Below are 17,388 nucleotides of genomic sequence, written 5' to 3'. Positions count from 1 at the left end.
CCGTCAATTCCATATATCCGTCAATTCCAATAATAATCCGTCAATTCCAATGTTAGTTTGTCAATTCCATCCTCGCAAGCCTTGAAAACACAAGGTTAACCGAGCCGCGTCCTCGCAGGTATCGAAGACACAAAGTTAACCGAGCCGCGTCCTCGCAGGTCTCGAAAACACAAAGTCAATCGAGGCGCGTCCTCGCAGGTCTCGGAAACACAAAGTTAACCGAGCCGCATCCTAGCAAGCCTTAGGGGACCATTAGTTAGCCTGAGCCGCATTCCTCGCACCACACGGTTCAGGCGTCCTCGAAACTCGTGGGGCATTGTCATAAATGACAAATCCGTTTCCAAAGGCAACTAGGGGTTACTCCTGTGGTGGGTTTGAAAAACCATATCTAAAATTTATCACAAATTTATCCTTTATTCCACAAATACGTTTTCCGACTTTTATATCAAAATTCCCACAAATCGATTCTCAACTACACTTAAAATATATATACCATATTCTAATAAAACCAAGATCCATGATTCGTCATTTTCAACTACTGAGTATATGGATTAAACATCGACATGCACTTAAGTATTTAATTAGTTTATCAATCACGTTGAACTTCGATTAGCAAGCCATCCCGGTACTATAATAATAATCTTAGTTGCAATGAGTAATTAGACAAATAGTTAAATAAGTGTTTAAATAACTAAATAAACAATCACTTCTCCTAGAGATTCCATCAAATACTATAATACACTACCAATTAGCAAATAATAGAACTATGCACAATTTAGAATCTACATATAAACATATCTATGTTTATTCCATAACCATAAAAATCCGTAATAGAATACATGTACGAGTTTTAGGACCAATCCTATGCTTATTTAAACCTTTCGGATGGTTGGTACGGTCTAAGAAAATCCAAGACCCAATAAGCGATAAATTTCCATATTGGTCAACCTGGGACCCCGTGGGGTCCACGACCTCCAAATATCAATACAAGAGTTCCTATAGGTTCTTTACATTTAAATAACCCTATCTTGCAAGTTTGGTCCGAATCAGACGGTTGGATTAATCAAGATCGCACAATCGGATGATCACGGTTAATTAACTCTAAGGTTCACGATTTCGGATTATCTGGGACTCCGATTCACTATCCGTCGAATCCTACACGATCCTAGAAATACAGGAGACAACATACATAAATTTGAGTTCGATCCAACGGTCCAAACCTATCAAACCCAGAAATCGCACAATAGACGAAATCCGTTCGAGACTCTAACGATATCCGAATCGGAATCCAAGCACACCTAAGCGCTCGTGACAACTAAGGGATCGCATCGGCATACAATGTCTCTTTGCTACAGTGCCCATGTGCCGCCACACGCACTGGCTATGCGTGGGTGTCCAAAGCAATAACGATCGCAGGAAAAATCTCAAAATCAAGGGCCAAGCTTCATACCCCAGGTTCAGAACATCCATTGGAGCCACTTTTGTTCTTAGACATACCCTGGAAAATGGTCGGAATCTCAACCCGAAATCCGGCCTAACTTTGAATCCAGAATCGAGCTATCAACACTAGAAATTGATCAAATCCTACCCAACCTTCAGCTAGAACTTGAAGAGTAGATGAGATTTCATACCTTGCTTGCCGGAAATGGCGACCGGAGGAGAGAGATCGAGGCCGGTGAAATTTCATGAAAAATCGTTCGTTCTCGGGCTTTTTCTGGCGAAACCGACGGTGGCTGGCATCGGGGAAGGGCTGGGGCTTGACGGCAGGGTCGGGCCAGTGCTTTTGGCACCAGTCTCGTGCGCTGCCATGGCCGAAGATGGTGGTTTGAAGAGAGAGAAGGGGTCGGGCCGAGAGAGGGGGAGAGATGTGAGGGAGAGGTCTGTGTATGTAGGGGAGGAGAGAGAGAGGTTTTAAAATTTGATTGATAAATTACCATTTTGCCCTTCAAAGTATTTTGATTGTATCTCCCTCGATACAGCTTAGATTTGAGCCCACTACATGTCTACGGACTCGTTTCGTCACACTTTATGCAACAGCGCAATCGAAATTTTCAAATTTCTTTTCGGTCAAAAAGTCAACTTTAATCCCATTAAAATATTCTAAGGGTATAATTGTCTTTTCCTCTAATAAATTAATAATTAAAAATTATTTAAGGACCAGGTTGTTACAGGCATGGCATGAATCAGGAGAAAATGAGAGAAGAGAGAGAGAGAGAGAGAGAAAGAGAGAGGAGGGTGGTGACAAGATGAAGGAGATAGAAAATTTTATTATTTTAATTAATAAATAAATTAAATACATATTCATTATTTAAATTTTTTGTTTTTCATTATTTTATTTATTGATGATTTTTTTAATCCATGTGCCACAATACGGTGAGTACACATGGACCCATTAATTATCACGTCATCGTTTTACAGAAGATTTGACTGTTTAATTAACGGATGTATGAAAGTGGTAGAAAAATCAAGTTTTGGGTACAAAGTTGACAGGAAAAAAACTTTAGGTATTAAAGTATAACATTCGAAAAACTTGCGAGTAGTAAAGTGAAATTCACCCCCAAAAAAAAAATCAGATAGGCTTAGGTAAGTCTTGTTACTAGTTGCCACTACATGTACTACCTAAAATAATTTTTTTAAATACAAGTGATAATCTAAATTAATATAATTTATCAGGAGATAAATTCGAACTTAAATGCAAGTGGGCATAACAACTAACAATGTTGCTACAAATTTATACAATGAAATATCAAACTCTAGTCTCATCATGCACGTATGGAATTCGAGGAAAACCGCATGGGCTCATGGGCCCTCATTCTTCCTCTGCAACTTCCATCACTCCTAAATAAATAAAAAGCCCCATTATCCAACAAAAAACGAAAAAGAAAACCCATTAAACTCAAGCCGGGTTTAGTTGGCAAATGAAGCCCAAGAGAAGTCCTGGTTGAAAACTGGTGACGTGTCTACACGGAGAGCACCCCCACCCAAAGCGTTGAAAGTTGAACATATGACTACTTGGTGTAGCGTGTAGTCCAGTCCAGTCCAGTAGTTGGTCGTGTAGCGAGTGAAAATTCCCCGCGAGGAAGTAACGTCGGTTATAGAATTCCAAAATTCCAAAATTCCAAAATTCCAAATGGGTGGTGGACCGGAGGAGTTGATTTAATCCAACCACGGTTCAAAACCTGGGTTAGGGTTAGGCCCATCGGCTCCAGCACCAGGGGACTTGCTATATATTAAGAGAGCCGCCTTCATCTTTCCTCTCCCTTAATATAAAAAAATATCGTCCGCTGATAACTTCTCTCGACTCTCGACTATCACGGCTGCGTGCTTTCCCATCAGGTGGTCCTTTCCCCTTTTTATCATCTTCAATTTTCTCTTCTTTTTTGGTTTTTCGTTTTCAGGCTTATGCGATTTCTTCTCTCGATTGTTTTGGATCTGCTGGTTGTTTTCTGTCGAATTTACCTGATTCAGCGAATTTGCGTTTTATGTATTTCGTGTGAGAATTCATGGCTTGATTGACAATTTCCTTTAAATTTATGCAGTCAATAGGCGTTCATTTATTTATAAGATAGTTCTTGCGGATTCACACATATGATTATTGAGATAGTCTTGCGGATCCACACATATGATTGCTTTTTTTGACTATTATTTTGTCTCCTGCTGAATTTGTATTTGGATTGTTTGTTAGCTTTGCCATATAATTGTTCTTTCTCTTCGTTTGATTTCACATACTTATCCTTTTTAGCTAGATGTCCTTAATTAGTGTGGAGGGATGTGTGGTTTTGGACATGTGTATGCATCTCAGACACATAATAGCCGTAGATGAAATCATTTGATTTGTCCCTTTCTAAACTTTTGTTTTTGACATAAATGCTATGGCTTGTTTTGGATAAATTGTATGAAGTTTATAGGTGTGGAGGCCTTCTGATATGTTATAAAATTACGAGTTAGATTGTATGACTCTCAGAATTACTGGTAACATGTTTATGTAGTCTGCTTTCTTTCTCCTTTTAATGTGAATTGCATGGTTCTCTATCTTCTTCTCCAAATCTATGTGAATTGCGTGTCCCTTTTTTCTTTTTTTTTTCTTTTCCTATCTTATTTCTGTTGGCTTTATTTCCTCTGGTTTCATTGTTTTCGAAACCTTTGCGCTAAATGTATAGTATCTTGCAGGCCATTAATTGTTGTTTCAGCTGTTGCTGTGATTCCTCAGAATGGCAGATGGTCATGAGACTGATAAGAACATCGAGATATGGAAGATTAAGAAACTGATCAAGGCTCTTGAAGCTGCAAGGGGTAATGGAACCAGCATGATTTCTCTCATCATGCCTCCGCGGGATCAAATCTCTCGTGTTACTAAGATGCTTGGTGATGAATTTGGAACTGCTTCAAACATCAAGAGCAGGGTGAATCGTCAGTCTGTTCTTGGTGCAATTACATCTGCTCAGCAGAGGCTCAAGCTGTACAACAAGGTTCCTCCTAATGGGCTGGTGCTGTACACGGGAACAATTGTAACTGATGATGGGAAGGAAAAAAAGGTCACAATTGATTTTGAGCCTTTCAGGCCGATCAATGCGTCTCTTTACCTCTGTGACAACAAGTTTCATATTGAAGCTCTGAATGAACTCTTAGAATCTGATGACAAATTTGGTTTCATTGTCATGGATGGTAATGGGACACTTTTTGGGACATTAAGTGGCAACACTAGGGAAGTGCTTCATAAATTTAGTGTGGACCTCCCAAAGAAACACGGAAGAGGAGGGCAGTCAGCTCTACGTTTTGCTCGTCTTCGAATGGAGAAGCGCCACAACTATGTTAGGAAGACAGCAGAGCTTGCCACACAGTTCTATATTAATCCTGCCACCAGCCAGCCCAATGTTTCAGGATTAATATTGGCTGGGTCAGCTGACTTCAAGACTGAGCTTAGTCAGTCAGATATGTTTGATCCCCGTCTGCAAGCCAAAATACTGAATGTGGTGGATGTTTCTTATGGAGGTGAGAATGGTTTCAATCAGGCTATTGAGCTGTCATCCGAGATCCTGTCCAACGTGAAGTTTATACAGGAAAAGCGCTTGATAGGCAAATACTTTGAGGAGATTAGCCAGGACACAGGAAAGTATGTTTTTGGTGTGGATGACACACTAAAAGCTCTGGAGATGGGTGCTGTTGAGATTCTTATTGTGTGGGAAAGTTTGGACATCAATAGGTATGTGCTAAAAAATACCACTACTGGTGAGATTTTAGTTAAACATTTCAACAAGGACCAGGAAAACAATCAGAGCAATTTCCGGGATTCTACCAACGCTGAATTAGAGGTTCAGGACAAGATGGCACTGTTGGAGTGGTTTGCTAATGAGTACAGGCGGTTTGGTTGTACTCTTGAGTTTGTCACCAACAAATCACAGGAGGGGTCTCAGTTCTGCCGTGGTTTTGGTGGCATTGGAGGAATTCTTCGCTACCAGCTTGATATGAGGTCATTTGACGAGTTTTCTGACGATGGAGAAGTTTATGATGACTCTGAATAGCAATCAATCAACTCTTCCCCAATACTGGTGCAGGAAGGTGGGGTGCGAAAAGCATGCACCAGTGCGCTCGGAGTCGTGGTTGCTGCCGCTGCTCCTGAGCAATGCTCACGAAATTTCGCAGGCTTGATCCAGGTTTCTATTTCCTCTTTTCATCTTGTAACATTATATTCTTTTACCATAACCAGTCCCTTTATCATCTTTTATCTCTTGAAGGACATTACATTGTTATCTGATCCTGAAAAGCTTGACCTGGTGATTTCATCTGGATCGCAAAAGAGGCTGGGCACATCGATCATCCAGAACGAGGACATGATGCTAAGAGCTGCTTCCTTTGGATCGAGACCTTGTGAACATATGCACCCATGTTGTGAGAACCCCATGAACGATTCTGGTCTATGGAGTAGTGCTTTTGGTTAAGTTGTTATTGGTGGTTTTCTTATGACTTACAGTTGTGTCATGTCAAAACAATTTACTAGTAGCATTGTGGCTCATCAGTGAGATAGCCGGGCTGAATAATCATGTTTTAACTAGTACTACTTTATCTACTTGTGGTCATCTTCTAAAGTGTTCTATTCTAGGGTTATTGTCATATAAACCCTTTTTTCTTTGTCCTATGAATACCTTTTGGAGCTTTTATATGCAATGTATGTATGGATTGAATATTTGCATAAATTTGGATTTGCCAATCCCTCTGGTACAATTTATCCAAGGTCAATATAGATAGAAGGGATTCAAATTGTTAGAAGTAATTTTTGTTCAGTGGATGCATATTTGTTTCGGTATTTTCCAAAATTTTCATCAAAATTTTCGTGTTTTTGGACAACCGATGTTTTTAGACCTTGATTCTACATCACTTTTCTTACTTCAATGTTAATATGTTGCCTTTTGTTTCCAAGTTCCCTATCTTCTCCTATTTTTAAAAATAATATATTTTGGTTATCTTCCCTGTATATTGCATTCACCTTTTTTATCTCGATAAAAGTTTAAAAACATTGAAAGAATGAATCAAATAAAAAAAAATGATTTTCCTACCGTTTGAACTTGTATTCTATGAGCGGTTGTGTTTGTTAGATTGACAAGTTCATTATTCTCTATTAAGTTATATTTTAATCACAATTCATTGAAGTGTATTCTGAGTTTTCACTAAGATGTACTCGCCAAACACACCGTCACATAATTAAACATGAAATAGATTATCTTATGAGTTCGTGTGATGTGAGGAACATCATTTTGAATACTTTTATGGCATGTTTACTAATCCGTAATTGGATTATGAGGAATTGAATTGAGGAGGAGTTGGATTGAGGAGAATTAAATTCTAGATTCCTGTTGAGGTTGTTTACTAAACAATGTGGATTAAGGGGAGTTAGATTCCAAATTTCTATTGAAATTGTTTACTAAATCATATGGAATTAGGGTAGGAGTGGTAATGATTACTAAAATGTCCTCATTGTTAGGTTAAAGTAGATGACAAATTTGGAAATTTTAAAATTGTGTGAGGATATAATAGGTAAAAAAGATAAATTCCTAATGGGTTAGTTCTCTAGGAATTAAAATACTACATTCTAGGGGCGGGCACGGTTCGGTTTGGACCGATTTTTGCCTCAAATTGAAACCGAATTTGGTATTATTTACCCGATTCAGTTAGGTCCGATTTTAACAAAAAATTATAAAACTGTCCGATTTGGGTTGAATCGGATTATTATTATTATTTTTTCAAATTATTTTTTAATACAAATTTCAAATGAAATATTATTTTTTTGGCTTGAAAATTAACAAATTATTCAATTTCATACAAAAAGAAATATTAAGGCTAGAAAAGAGAGATGTTTTGAAATTGAATTTGGGTAAATATTAGTTATGAGATTAAAAATATAGCATTGGATTTAAATTAACATTAAAATTATATATTTTTTTAATTCGGCAGATTTGGTTCGGCCCGGTTCGGTTTGTTGGGGTATAGAATAGAAATGGGATTCGGTTAGAATCGGTTCAGTTCAGTTTTTTGAGTTGATTTTGACTTTTTGGTCAACACGATTTTTTCGTGTCCAGTTCAGTTCAGTTCGATTGATCGATTCATCAGTTCCAATGCCCACCCCTACTACATTCTACCAAAGAATTGAATTCCTCCAAAATCAGGAATTCAATTCCTAATTTTGTGTGGGCCTCACTTACTTTTCAATTCCTTGATGTAAAGTAAATGCTCTTCTATAGGTAAAATTCAATTCTTGATTAGTAAACACACCATCATTTCATTCATTTTATTTTATTTATCTATATATATAAAGCAAAAGGAAGAGAATGGTGAAACATTCAAAATACCAGAAAATGCCCTTGGTTAATGTAAATATTAAAAATTGAAATTATTAAATGAGGATAATATGGTAAATTCACATTTTTTCATATTAAAAAATTTAAATTAAAAGAAAAATTAGATAATAGATTCTATTTTTATGGAACACAACTACCCATTATCTTTTTTAATTCTGAAATAAATTAAAAATTATAAATAATTAAAAAAAAAAACCTCTCGCATGCGTAGAAGTGCGTGCAAAAAAGTTAGTTTTTAAAAAAAAAAGAACCAAAGAAGAAGCCCACAACAAAATTGACCCAACAAAAACCACAAGCCCACAAAAATGACACAACAAAACAACCCGGGTTAGGTCTAGAGTTCATCACGGTTACGATGTTTAGGCTATAAAGGGGCCTTCATTTTCATTCGATAACATTCAATCCCGCAGCCGCCGTCTAATGGCTGAACTTGAAGGGGACATCTTCTCCAAACCCCCTTTGTTTGCTTGATTTCTCCGTTCGTTGATATTCTCCGTGGCTTGTCTATTCTTTTCAGCCATTCTTTCGTTTCATTTTCCCCTATGCGAACAAATTCTGACATGTATGTGCATATATCTTTGATTCGATGTGTTTTTTTTTTTTTGGTACCCTTTCGTTTTCATTCATGCTTTTCATTTTGTGCATCACGTTTGCGTTGAAAAAGTTGATTGACCAAAGAAAATGTTTTACTGGGAGTTTGAAAAAGAGTGTCTTTGATTTGATGCAGCTCCCAATGATTGAACGCCAAATATATATAAGTTTCAGCCTTGTCTAAATCAATGTCATGTTGAAGATTTTACAAGTTCTGAGGGAGCTCTCTATTATTTTACTACACTTTTTGCACATGTGATTTTCTGCCACTCAAAACAATGGTGGGAAGGAATCATCTAATTTTTAATCCTTGTGGTTATGTTTGCCATAAGTGCATAATTCGAAGGAGACCCATCATTTTCCTTTGCCATTTGGTAAGTCTGCAGGCCCAGATGCAGTCTCTTTACCAGGCTCCACATTCCTGCCCTAACACCCATCTTCACAACCTCCCTCGGGAGCCCTATATCTTCATGATGAAACAGAAGCACTTCTGATGCCATTTTATGCTGCTCTCCATTCCTAGGCTTCACTGAAATAGTTGTTTCTGTATCTGTCTGTCACTCAAAAAAGAGATTTCTACTGGGTAAACAGAACCATACCAAAATCTAAAATACGTACCTGATTTTATATGCCAACTCGAAAAATAATGATCTACTCGTCTTGGTCTTTTAGACCTTGGTAGGGGTGGATATGGTGTTCCCTTGTATATAAGAAAACATATAATCAGCAGATGGCATTTTGTCACAGGACAGGACCTATAGAAAGAAAGCTTGAAAAATTTGAGACAAAATCAAACCTTTGTTAGGCAGTAATATCCAGAATCAGATTCCCAAATGCGACGGGTTATGACATATTCTCGATCACTGCAGAACAATGGCAGCTGTGGCATTTAGGGAGAAAAACCCTAATTGCAATTAAAAAAATCTGGGTTGGGAGAAAAACACAATAGTTCTAGCAAATTCTGTGTAAAATCAGATGTGGTTGTACCTTTCTAATCCAGTGGACAGTCATGGAACCAGTTTTGGGGCAAACTCTGAGAGTTTGGAAGTGAATGAGCGTGTTATCCCACTGGGGTCTAAATTCATCATCCCAGAAGAAGTTCCGCAGCAACTCAGGTGATGCATTTTCGAATACGGTTCTTGTACGGTACTGCGTAGGGCCCAACTGAAATTTGAAAACAATGTTACAAAGAAAGACACATTCGTGGTGAATAATGGACATGATAATTGGGTTTATATTACCTGTGGATCCCTGTACCAAGCTTGGTATGTCAAGGTAGGGGTAGAGCGCTCCATCATGAGCTTCCATGGTGGACCGCCATCGGTCTCGTCGATGTGAGAAACCAATACCTTCACATCATCCTCGTTCAATTCAGAACATTCTTGTTCGTGATGTGGGTGAGTGCAGCACTGGCCACTGAAGGTGGTGGCTGTGAGCCGAGGACGGCTGACAGACTCGGATGATATCTCTCTGTGCCTGTGGCTGCTGAAGGAAAGAGTGGGAAATGTTAGGCGCCATGAACATAAGGTCCGTGACCAAGGCCATCCCTTTAGAAGACTCAAGCACACAAGTGGCATCCATGCTGCAACAAGACATAGTAGAGCCAATGCCAATTGGGCTATCATAATTACAGTTATAAGATGAAAGGGCAGCAACAGCTTTATTTGTTTACAAATTTTTGTTTGGCTGCTCTGGTTTTTGCATCTTGTTCTCCACAAGACCACACAATGTGCACAAACAGAATTTCCCCGGCACTGGAGCAAAGAATTTCCTGTTTTCACTTCTTTCCAAGACAGCTTGATGAAGAAACAACTGACCAGGGAAACAAAAAGGGATCATTGCAAGAGGAAATGACTTGAAATGCAAGTGACGAATATAATATGGGCAGCACTAGGTTGAACATGTACGATCTTCCCCCATCACACAAGGATATTTATTCCGTGGTTATCATAAGACGATATCTGTAGGAGTTCAATTTAAGAGCAACAGCAAACCCATCCAAGTAAAGAATCCAAACCAAGAAAATCAACCCTTTTCCTTCTTCCTTTTTAATCTGATCAAGCTTTTTATTTATATCAACAGGAAAAAGGTTTTTGCATCTAAATGGAAAAAAGGCCAATGTTTACCCAGTTGATGATGTTTTTCATTTTTCTGTTTGTATTTTGATAATTAAAGAAAAATTGAGATAGAAAAACGAATATATAACATTAAACAGTTTATAATTAACTATAATGGCCCAAACAGGACTAAAAATGGTGCAATCTACTTGAATCTCGAAGTAAAACTTGTATCATAGAATACATAGATCTGAATCAAACACGGGCTCCCACTCTCCTCCCAGACAAATGTTAGAAAGGGAAAAACTTGCATTAGTTGACTACGGCAAAATAGTTGTTCTCATGCCTAAAAGGCAGAAGTTCCTGATATATCGAACACAGTTCCAGAAATAGCAGCATTTCCCAATCATAAAATACGCCGGTCGCCACCAACGGATTCAAATAGGACAAGCTTTATGCTACCGGAATATGAACCAATTCTTCTACTCCTGCAAGGGAGAAGAAAAAAAATCAACCAATAAATACCAACAAAATATCATATCATATGAACTAACCAACCTACTTGCAATGAATGGAGGGGGTGGGGGGTCATGGAGGTGCAAACACTTTTCCTTGACAGACGGCATTTAGGATCATACAGACAACAGAATATTGCATAACAAATGCTGATTTACTACTAATTTACAACAAAGATCCATCTTGAAATGGAGTCATCTGTAACCTTTTACACAATCTAACATATCACAGAATCAGCACACAACCTAAGCCTACAAAACTGATGGGAGCTATAATTGTATGTTTAAGGTGAAATGAATTCAACTGAAGAAATCAGCAGATAAAGGCTCAAAATAACTGTATCCTATTTACTTCTCCCCAGTCCCGATGCTCTTACTTTATGACAATTTTGTAATCCAACACAGTCCCTCTTCCTTCTAAAAGAGGGTTCCCTTTTTACAGGTGCAATATTTGGAATCACAACACTACTACCATCAAACTTGCATGCACCTTCTTACCTAGAGAAAACAAGGACCTTTCCACAATATCACTGAGATGAAGAAAAGAATAAAGATTAAGATAAGACAGTTCAAAAGTCATAGGAAGCACATTGGTACCTGTTCCATGGGTTCTGCTTCATCTTTCTTCTGTTCATCCACATCTTTTGGTGCATTAGCCTCATTTTCACTATTGACGTCCATTTTATCATCATTTACTTTAACACTATTTGTCTCGGTATCATCATCCAAGATTTTCAAATCCGCAGGAAGCTGACCTGACTTCAGTGCCTGCTCATGCAAAACGAGTATAATGTCAATGTACAAACAATAAGAAATAAACATTCATGAAAACAATGAGTAATTTCCCTGGTTAAGAAAAGCACCTGTTCAAGTCTTGCAACTTCTTCAAGAGTCTGGGAATTCACTATGGCAGCCTGGACAAGGATGAAACAATACATGAAACAACAGAAAACCTAAGATGACCCCACATATTAGCCATAAAATAGGGGAATAACCCCAGAAATAAAACAATAAATATATCACAAAAGATAAAATTTTCTACTTTTCCAGAAGAAATAAAATTTTCTGTGAATTTCCACCATTGGATATCTTGAAATATCTAATTTTACTTGAAGCGACTACTGATGTAATGTGTATGAGATATCACTCCAAAATACAAACAACATTTACTAGTAGGATTTGATTAATCAGTGAAGAGCAGAAAATTTAGTATGGACATGCAATGTACCACTTTACAGGAGTTCATCCCAAACCAAAATCTGGTTCTCTCAAAAGAAAAACAAATTGTTCATTTTCATTGAGTCCAAGCCTATTCAAAACAATTTGTTTCTTAAGTAAAACCATCACTGCTTGATTATAAAAGTAATTGAATGGTGAACTTTGCCTCTCCCTTGTAAATTTAAATAAGATTTTTATTCATTCATTAACAGCCACAAGGTGAGAAAGACATGGTTTTCCAGCACCTGGTCACAGAATATTATGATTGATGCAACTAGGTAAAAACTTGATAGCTATGATTACCTTGATAGCCATAATTTGCTCGGGAGTGGGGGCAACTACTTTTGGTGTCTGTTGTTCCTCGGCAACGTCTGAAACATTTGGAACCTCAGTTGGCACGAAAGTTTTTGCAGATACCTTTTTAGTCTCTTCTTCAACTTCTTTAGATGAGAACAAAGTTTGTGCTTCCAATCTCTCCTATGATTGATGGAACAGGACCAAAGAATAATCAATCCGGGTAAATAGATACAAAAGGAACTAGCTAAATCTTATAGTCAGAACAGATTTCCATATTTCCACCTTTTTTTTAGGACTCGAACCCAGGACCTTTCCTGGGGGAGCATTCCATATTTCCACCTTTTTGGTGAAACTAGGTCGAAAATAAGCAGGAGCCTTTGATTCAACAGATCAATCATTTGAAAGGAGCAAAACTTTTTGAAGGTACAAAATAAGAATAATAGTGTGTAGTCCAAAGTTTGGGTGAGCAGACATTACAGAAACTTACTTTTCAGTAACCTAAACTACAAGTCTGGCTGACATCTTAAGGTTTAGGATAAATGATAGTAGGAATTGCAAAAGATAATCAACCATAAACAACTTTAAGACACAAAGTAGTGGGCGTTCCATAAGTATGTTATACCAGCTCATAATTGGTACTAACATAGAGAAAAGAAGCATCATGCCACAAAACAAAAAACATGAGTTTGACAACTTAAAATGACTCACCTTGTTTTTCACCTTCTTAAAATCTAGAACCCGAAGCGACTTTAACTTGTGGATCACATACAGCCTGTAATTGGGTTTCTTTGTGATGTTGTTATCCAGCAGGCTAAGAAACTGCAACTTCGGAAGGGATGCAAGAGGATCAATCTCTACCAAGTTGACCAGCCTGTTGTTGGTAAGTATTAAGGTGTGTAACTTTGGCAAGAACTCTGCAATACATACAACTCAACACTTAATATTTACCACACAAAAAACATATAAAATTACTAACACAAGATAACATTCTGGGCATGAGAGTGAGGTGAAAAAAGTATTTCAGTTACCTCCAATGTTGGGATTGATACGGGTAATTCGATTGTTATTGATAATCAAAGTACCCAAACGATTAAGATAGGGTAAATTCTCCAGCTTGACAATTTCATTGTCAGACAAATCAATGGTGTCAAATTGGTCCTGTTCAGATTAAAGGGAAAACATATATCACTTAACTAAATTCAGTAACTTGAAGCAGCTTCACATAAATAACCAACCATCTACATAAAATAAACTACGGTTTGAGACGATAACAAATTCAGTTGAGTAAATTGCTGACCTCTGTAGCTCCCAAGTTTTCGATTACAGCTATCTTATTACCTGAGAACAAAGAGGGGAAAAAGTTTTGAATTATAAACCCCAACACAATCAATGTAGGGTTAGGAATTGAGAATTGGGAATGGCGGAAGAGGGAAAAGAAAATACCTCGAAGATCTAACTCTCGCTCCTTAAGGGCATTGAAAAAATGGGGGCTTTTCCATACCAAGTCTGCAGTGAGCCTCACCATCTCTCTCTCTCTCTCTCTCTCTGTCTTGGTTCGCTGCTCTTCGCTACTTCGCTATTTGCCTGGTCTTAAACCCTAAACCTTTTCCCTATTCTCTATCCTCTGTGTATTTTAGTCGGAGCTCGGAGGAGGTTGAAAACCTAACTATGCCACAGGCACACTTTACTGTTGGTTAATTGCGCTCCTAGTCGGCTGCTACGGCGTCGTTTTGTTTTCAAAATGCACCGTTTTACTAAAAGGCACAAAAGAATTGCCACGCAATCAAACTTCAAAGAACCGTCCGATCCAAGATCAACGATGCACGTTGTACGCGATGATGTGTATAATTATTTTTTAAGACTAAAAAGGGCAAGAGAGGAGCAAGGTCTGTTTCAGAGTCCACTGAAGAAGAAGAAGAAAGAGATGGAGCGCGTGAGCTCATGGATGCTAGTGGTGATGGTGATGGTTATGGCGGTGAGGGCAGAGCGAAATATTAACAGGTCGGGTGGGGTATATTGGTCCACTGCAGAAGAGGAGGCTCTTGCTCAGACTCAGACTCAGACTAAGGCTCGGGACGACGACACCGCCGTTACCGACCTGGACGCCGACGGCGGATTCTCCTCGCTCGAAGGAATGTTACAGTGGGCCATAGGTCACTCCGATCCTGTTCAATTGAAAGAAACGGCGCGAGATGTTGAGAAATTGTCTCCTACCGACCTGAGCAACCGTCAGGTCGAGATAAAGCAGCTCATGGACGAGCTGAAGACGCCGTCTGATGCGCAGTTGATGCAGGTTGCGATAAATGACTTGAGCAATTCGTCTTTGTCTCTGGAAGATCGGCACCGCGCGCTGGAGGAGCTTCTGATACTTGTGGAGCCAATTGATAATGCAAATGGTAGGTGCGATTTGTGATTTGGATTTTGTGTCTTGTATGGTTGTAAATTGAAGTGAGTGAAATGGTTGACTTGGGGTCTTGCAGATTTGAACAAACTTGGGGGGCTTGTTGTGGTTACTCGAGAGCTTGATCATTCTGATGCAGATACAAGGAAAATGGCTGCATGGGTGCTTGGGAAGGCCAGTCAAAATAACCCAATTGTTCAGAAGCAGGTATGCTCTGCAATATGCATGAACTTTTTTGAATTTTTTGAATGTTTTGTGTGCGTAGAGGTTTTACTTTCGGGTGTTGGAGTTAAGAAGACTTGTTTGACTAAATTGCAAGCACATCAGGTTCTGGAACTTGGGGCACTGTCCAAGTTAATGAAGATGGTGAAATCTGACTATGCTGAAGAAGCCACAAAAGCGTTGTATGCTGTTTCGGCCTTAATCCGAAACAATGTAGCTGGCCAAGAGTTGTTCTATGAGGAAGCTGGGCATTTACTCCTTCAGGTGACTAATTAAAATGAATAAAGCAAAGCATTTTAATGAGTGGTCTATTTTTCTAAACCGGTCATTTCTGTTTGTAGAACATTATGAGTGAATCAAGCATTGATATCAGACTTCGTAGAAAAGCTGTGTTCCTTCTGGGTGATCTTGCTGAGTGTCAATTGGAAAATAGGGAGAAGGATGAGCTACCCTTTTTCAGTAGTCGCATTTTCTTGAAGTCTGTGGTTGATCTAACATCATCCGCTGACCTTGATCTGCAAGAGAAGGTCTTTTTTTAAGCATTAGTGTAATTGCATTTTGTTGTTGTTGCTGAATTTCAATTATCATCTTTATGACATGCCCGAGTCATTCTAGTTATATTTTGATGTGCTTACTGCACTTGCTTTGCTGATTGGTTAGACTAGAACGTAGGTGATTCTGTAATGCCAGTAATGATAATCAGTTTTTCTTCATTTGCAAATAAGCAGGCGCTTGTTGCACTTAAGAATCTTCTGCAACTCAAGACAACTGAAGCTCTGGTTTTTAAGGACTTTTGTGGGTTGGATGGTGCATTGGAGAGATTGAGGCAGCGGCTGCAGGATTTAATGGTAGAGGAAGAGCACAGGGATTATGTGATGGATGTGGAAAGACTCTGGAGTGAAGTGCAGCAGATTTTTGATAGAAAGCTGGAAAAGGTGGCTACTGGACTAAGTGGTTTTGGATTGTAATCTGTTTACTAGTCTTATCTGAACAAGCATCCTGTAATTTTGTTTGACTTAGACTCTTCTGAGCGACAACAGGTAGCATGGCGGGTTCCCATATGATGGGAATGCGATCCTTCACCAACATTACTTACTTGGAGACGTCTGGTACTCTTGTGTTTATGTGATGCTTTTGATCATGGATCTGTATATATCGAACATTTTGATTTAGTCTTTCCCTTGAAGAAATTTAAGGGCTAGGTTTTGGTTGTAACTCGTAGACATAGATTGACAGATGAAACTTCATGGGCAGAAATGTTATATGTTAAACTGGATCTTTTTGGAAAATGAATTGATATTGATACATTCATATCCTTCCAGATTCATTCCGTTTTTGCACATGTGCATTGCTCAATGTGATTTCATTTTTCATTTTGCACATATCCACATTTATGTATGCATTCTTGTATGTGTCTTCTGTTGTATTTTCTTCTTTTTTGGGGAGTTCTTTGTGGGAACATATATTTTCGTCTCCAATCAGGGCACGCCACGTGGAAAAGAAGATTATCTCTTAAATTAATTAATTAAACCAGTTTATCTGGTTAATTAATTAATTGGGATAAATATCTTAATTAATATGATATTATCTTTATTTAAAGAGATAATATCATTAATTAAGATATTATCCTAATAAAGAGAAGATAATATCATTTAATTCAGATATTATCTTCTTAAGAGATAATATATATTTAATTCAGATATTATCAGGACCAACTCGATTCCTACGAAACCCTAGCCCCGAGGCTCCTATAAATAGACAACCTCATTCATCATTCAAGGTACATCTAAACCTACTCCTTATACCCGAGAAAAATACCCGAAGCTCTCTCTCCCTCTCCACTCTCCATATTTTCTCCACACGGCTCCGGCCACCACACACGGCTCCGGCCACCCGGTTTACACCCTACATACAACTCCGTACCCTTTGCTTAGCTATTGTTTTCCTACAAACACTCGAACTAACTTAGGCATCGGAGGGCCTTTGGCCAACACCCCCCGGGTGTGGTCTATTTACTCCAATCTTTTTTACAGGAATCGAGGAAGAGAGAGAAGGAAGATCGAAGGTTGAAGGATCCAGAAGCGAATATTCTCCCGTGAGATTATTTGCACAAACATTTGGTGCTTTCATTGAGAGCACGAGTTATACTCAACGCGTGCTCAAGGAATCCGTTCCTCCTATTTTCCAATCCACCGAAGCCTTCCAAACAACCATGGTTGGAAGCAAGCGCACGA

General features: G+C 38.5%; 4 protein-coding genes across 5 annotated transcripts; 2 read left to right on the top strand and 2 right to left on the bottom strand.

Moving 5' to 3' along the window:
• Positions 1-3,206: 3,206 nt before the first annotated feature.
• LOC117624277 (eukaryotic peptide chain release factor subunit 1-3) lies at positions 3,207-6,237 on the top strand. Of its 2 annotated transcripts, none has more exons than XM_034355433.1 (3): positions 3,207-3,336; positions 4,171-5,654; positions 5,736-6,237. In XM_034355433.1, exon 2 carries the CDS (start codon positions 4,212-4,214, stop codon positions 5,520-5,522), a length of 1,311 nt encoding a protein of 436 aa, XP_034211324.1. In that variant the 5' UTR covers positions 3,207-3,336; positions 4,171-4,211; the 3' UTR covers positions 5,523-5,654; positions 5,736-6,237. The 2 variants fall into 2 exon arrangements, with proteins under 2 accessions (XP_034211324.1, XP_034211332.1); XM_034355441.1 differs by having other exon boundaries at positions 3,244-3,336; positions 4,211-5,654.
• Positions 6,238-8,482: 2,245 nt separating this feature from the next.
• On the bottom strand, positions 8,483-10,578 carry LOC117614788 (stAR-related lipid transfer protein 7, mitochondrial-like). Its single transcript, XM_034343691.1, has 5 exons — positions 9,686-10,578; positions 9,432-9,608; positions 9,241-9,324; positions 9,063-9,144; positions 8,483-8,973 (listed from the first exon to the last, which is right to left on the bottom strand). Exons 1-5 carry the CDS (start codon positions 10,067-10,069, stop codon positions 8,741-8,743), a joined length of 960 nt encoding a protein of 319 aa, XP_034199582.1. The 5' UTR covers positions 10,070-10,578; the 3' UTR covers positions 8,483-8,740.
• A 109-nt stretch (positions 10,579-10,687) lies between these two features.
• Positions 10,688-14,187, bottom strand: LOC117614789 (U2 small nuclear ribonucleoprotein A'). Its single transcript, XM_034343692.1, has 8 exons — positions 13,975-14,187; positions 13,829-13,869; positions 13,560-13,689; positions 13,240-13,445; positions 12,538-12,711; positions 11,880-11,930; positions 11,614-11,784; positions 10,688-10,989 (listed from the first exon to the last, which is right to left on the bottom strand). The coding sequence occupies exons 1-8, from the start codon at positions 14,054-14,056 to the stop codon at positions 10,984-10,986; spliced, it is 861 nt and encodes a 286-aa protein (XP_034199583.1). The 5' UTR covers positions 14,057-14,187; the 3' UTR covers positions 10,688-10,983.
• Positions 14,188-14,418: 231 nt separating this feature from the next.
• LOC117637953 (hsp70 nucleotide exchange factor FES1) lies at positions 14,419-16,481 on the top strand. Its single transcript, XM_034373012.1, has 5 exons — positions 14,419-14,927; positions 15,012-15,139; positions 15,260-15,418; positions 15,496-15,681; positions 15,883-16,481. Exons 1-5 carry the CDS (start codon positions 14,456-14,458, stop codon positions 16,120-16,122), a joined length of 1,185 nt encoding a protein of 394 aa, XP_034228903.1. The 5' UTR covers positions 14,419-14,455; the 3' UTR covers positions 16,123-16,481.
• The last annotated feature ends 907 nt before the right edge of the window (positions 16,482-17,388 follow it).

The sequence above is a fragment of the Prunus dulcis genome, chromosome 1 (genome assembly GCF_902201215.1).
Source record: "Prunus dulcis chromosome 1, ALMONDv2, whole genome shotgun sequence".
Taxonomy (NCBI): Eukaryota; Viridiplantae; Streptophyta; class Magnoliopsida; order Rosales; family Rosaceae; genus Prunus; species Prunus dulcis.
The sequence above is the reverse complement of the archived record's forward strand: the minus strand, read 5'-3'. Positions and strand labels throughout refer to the sequence as shown.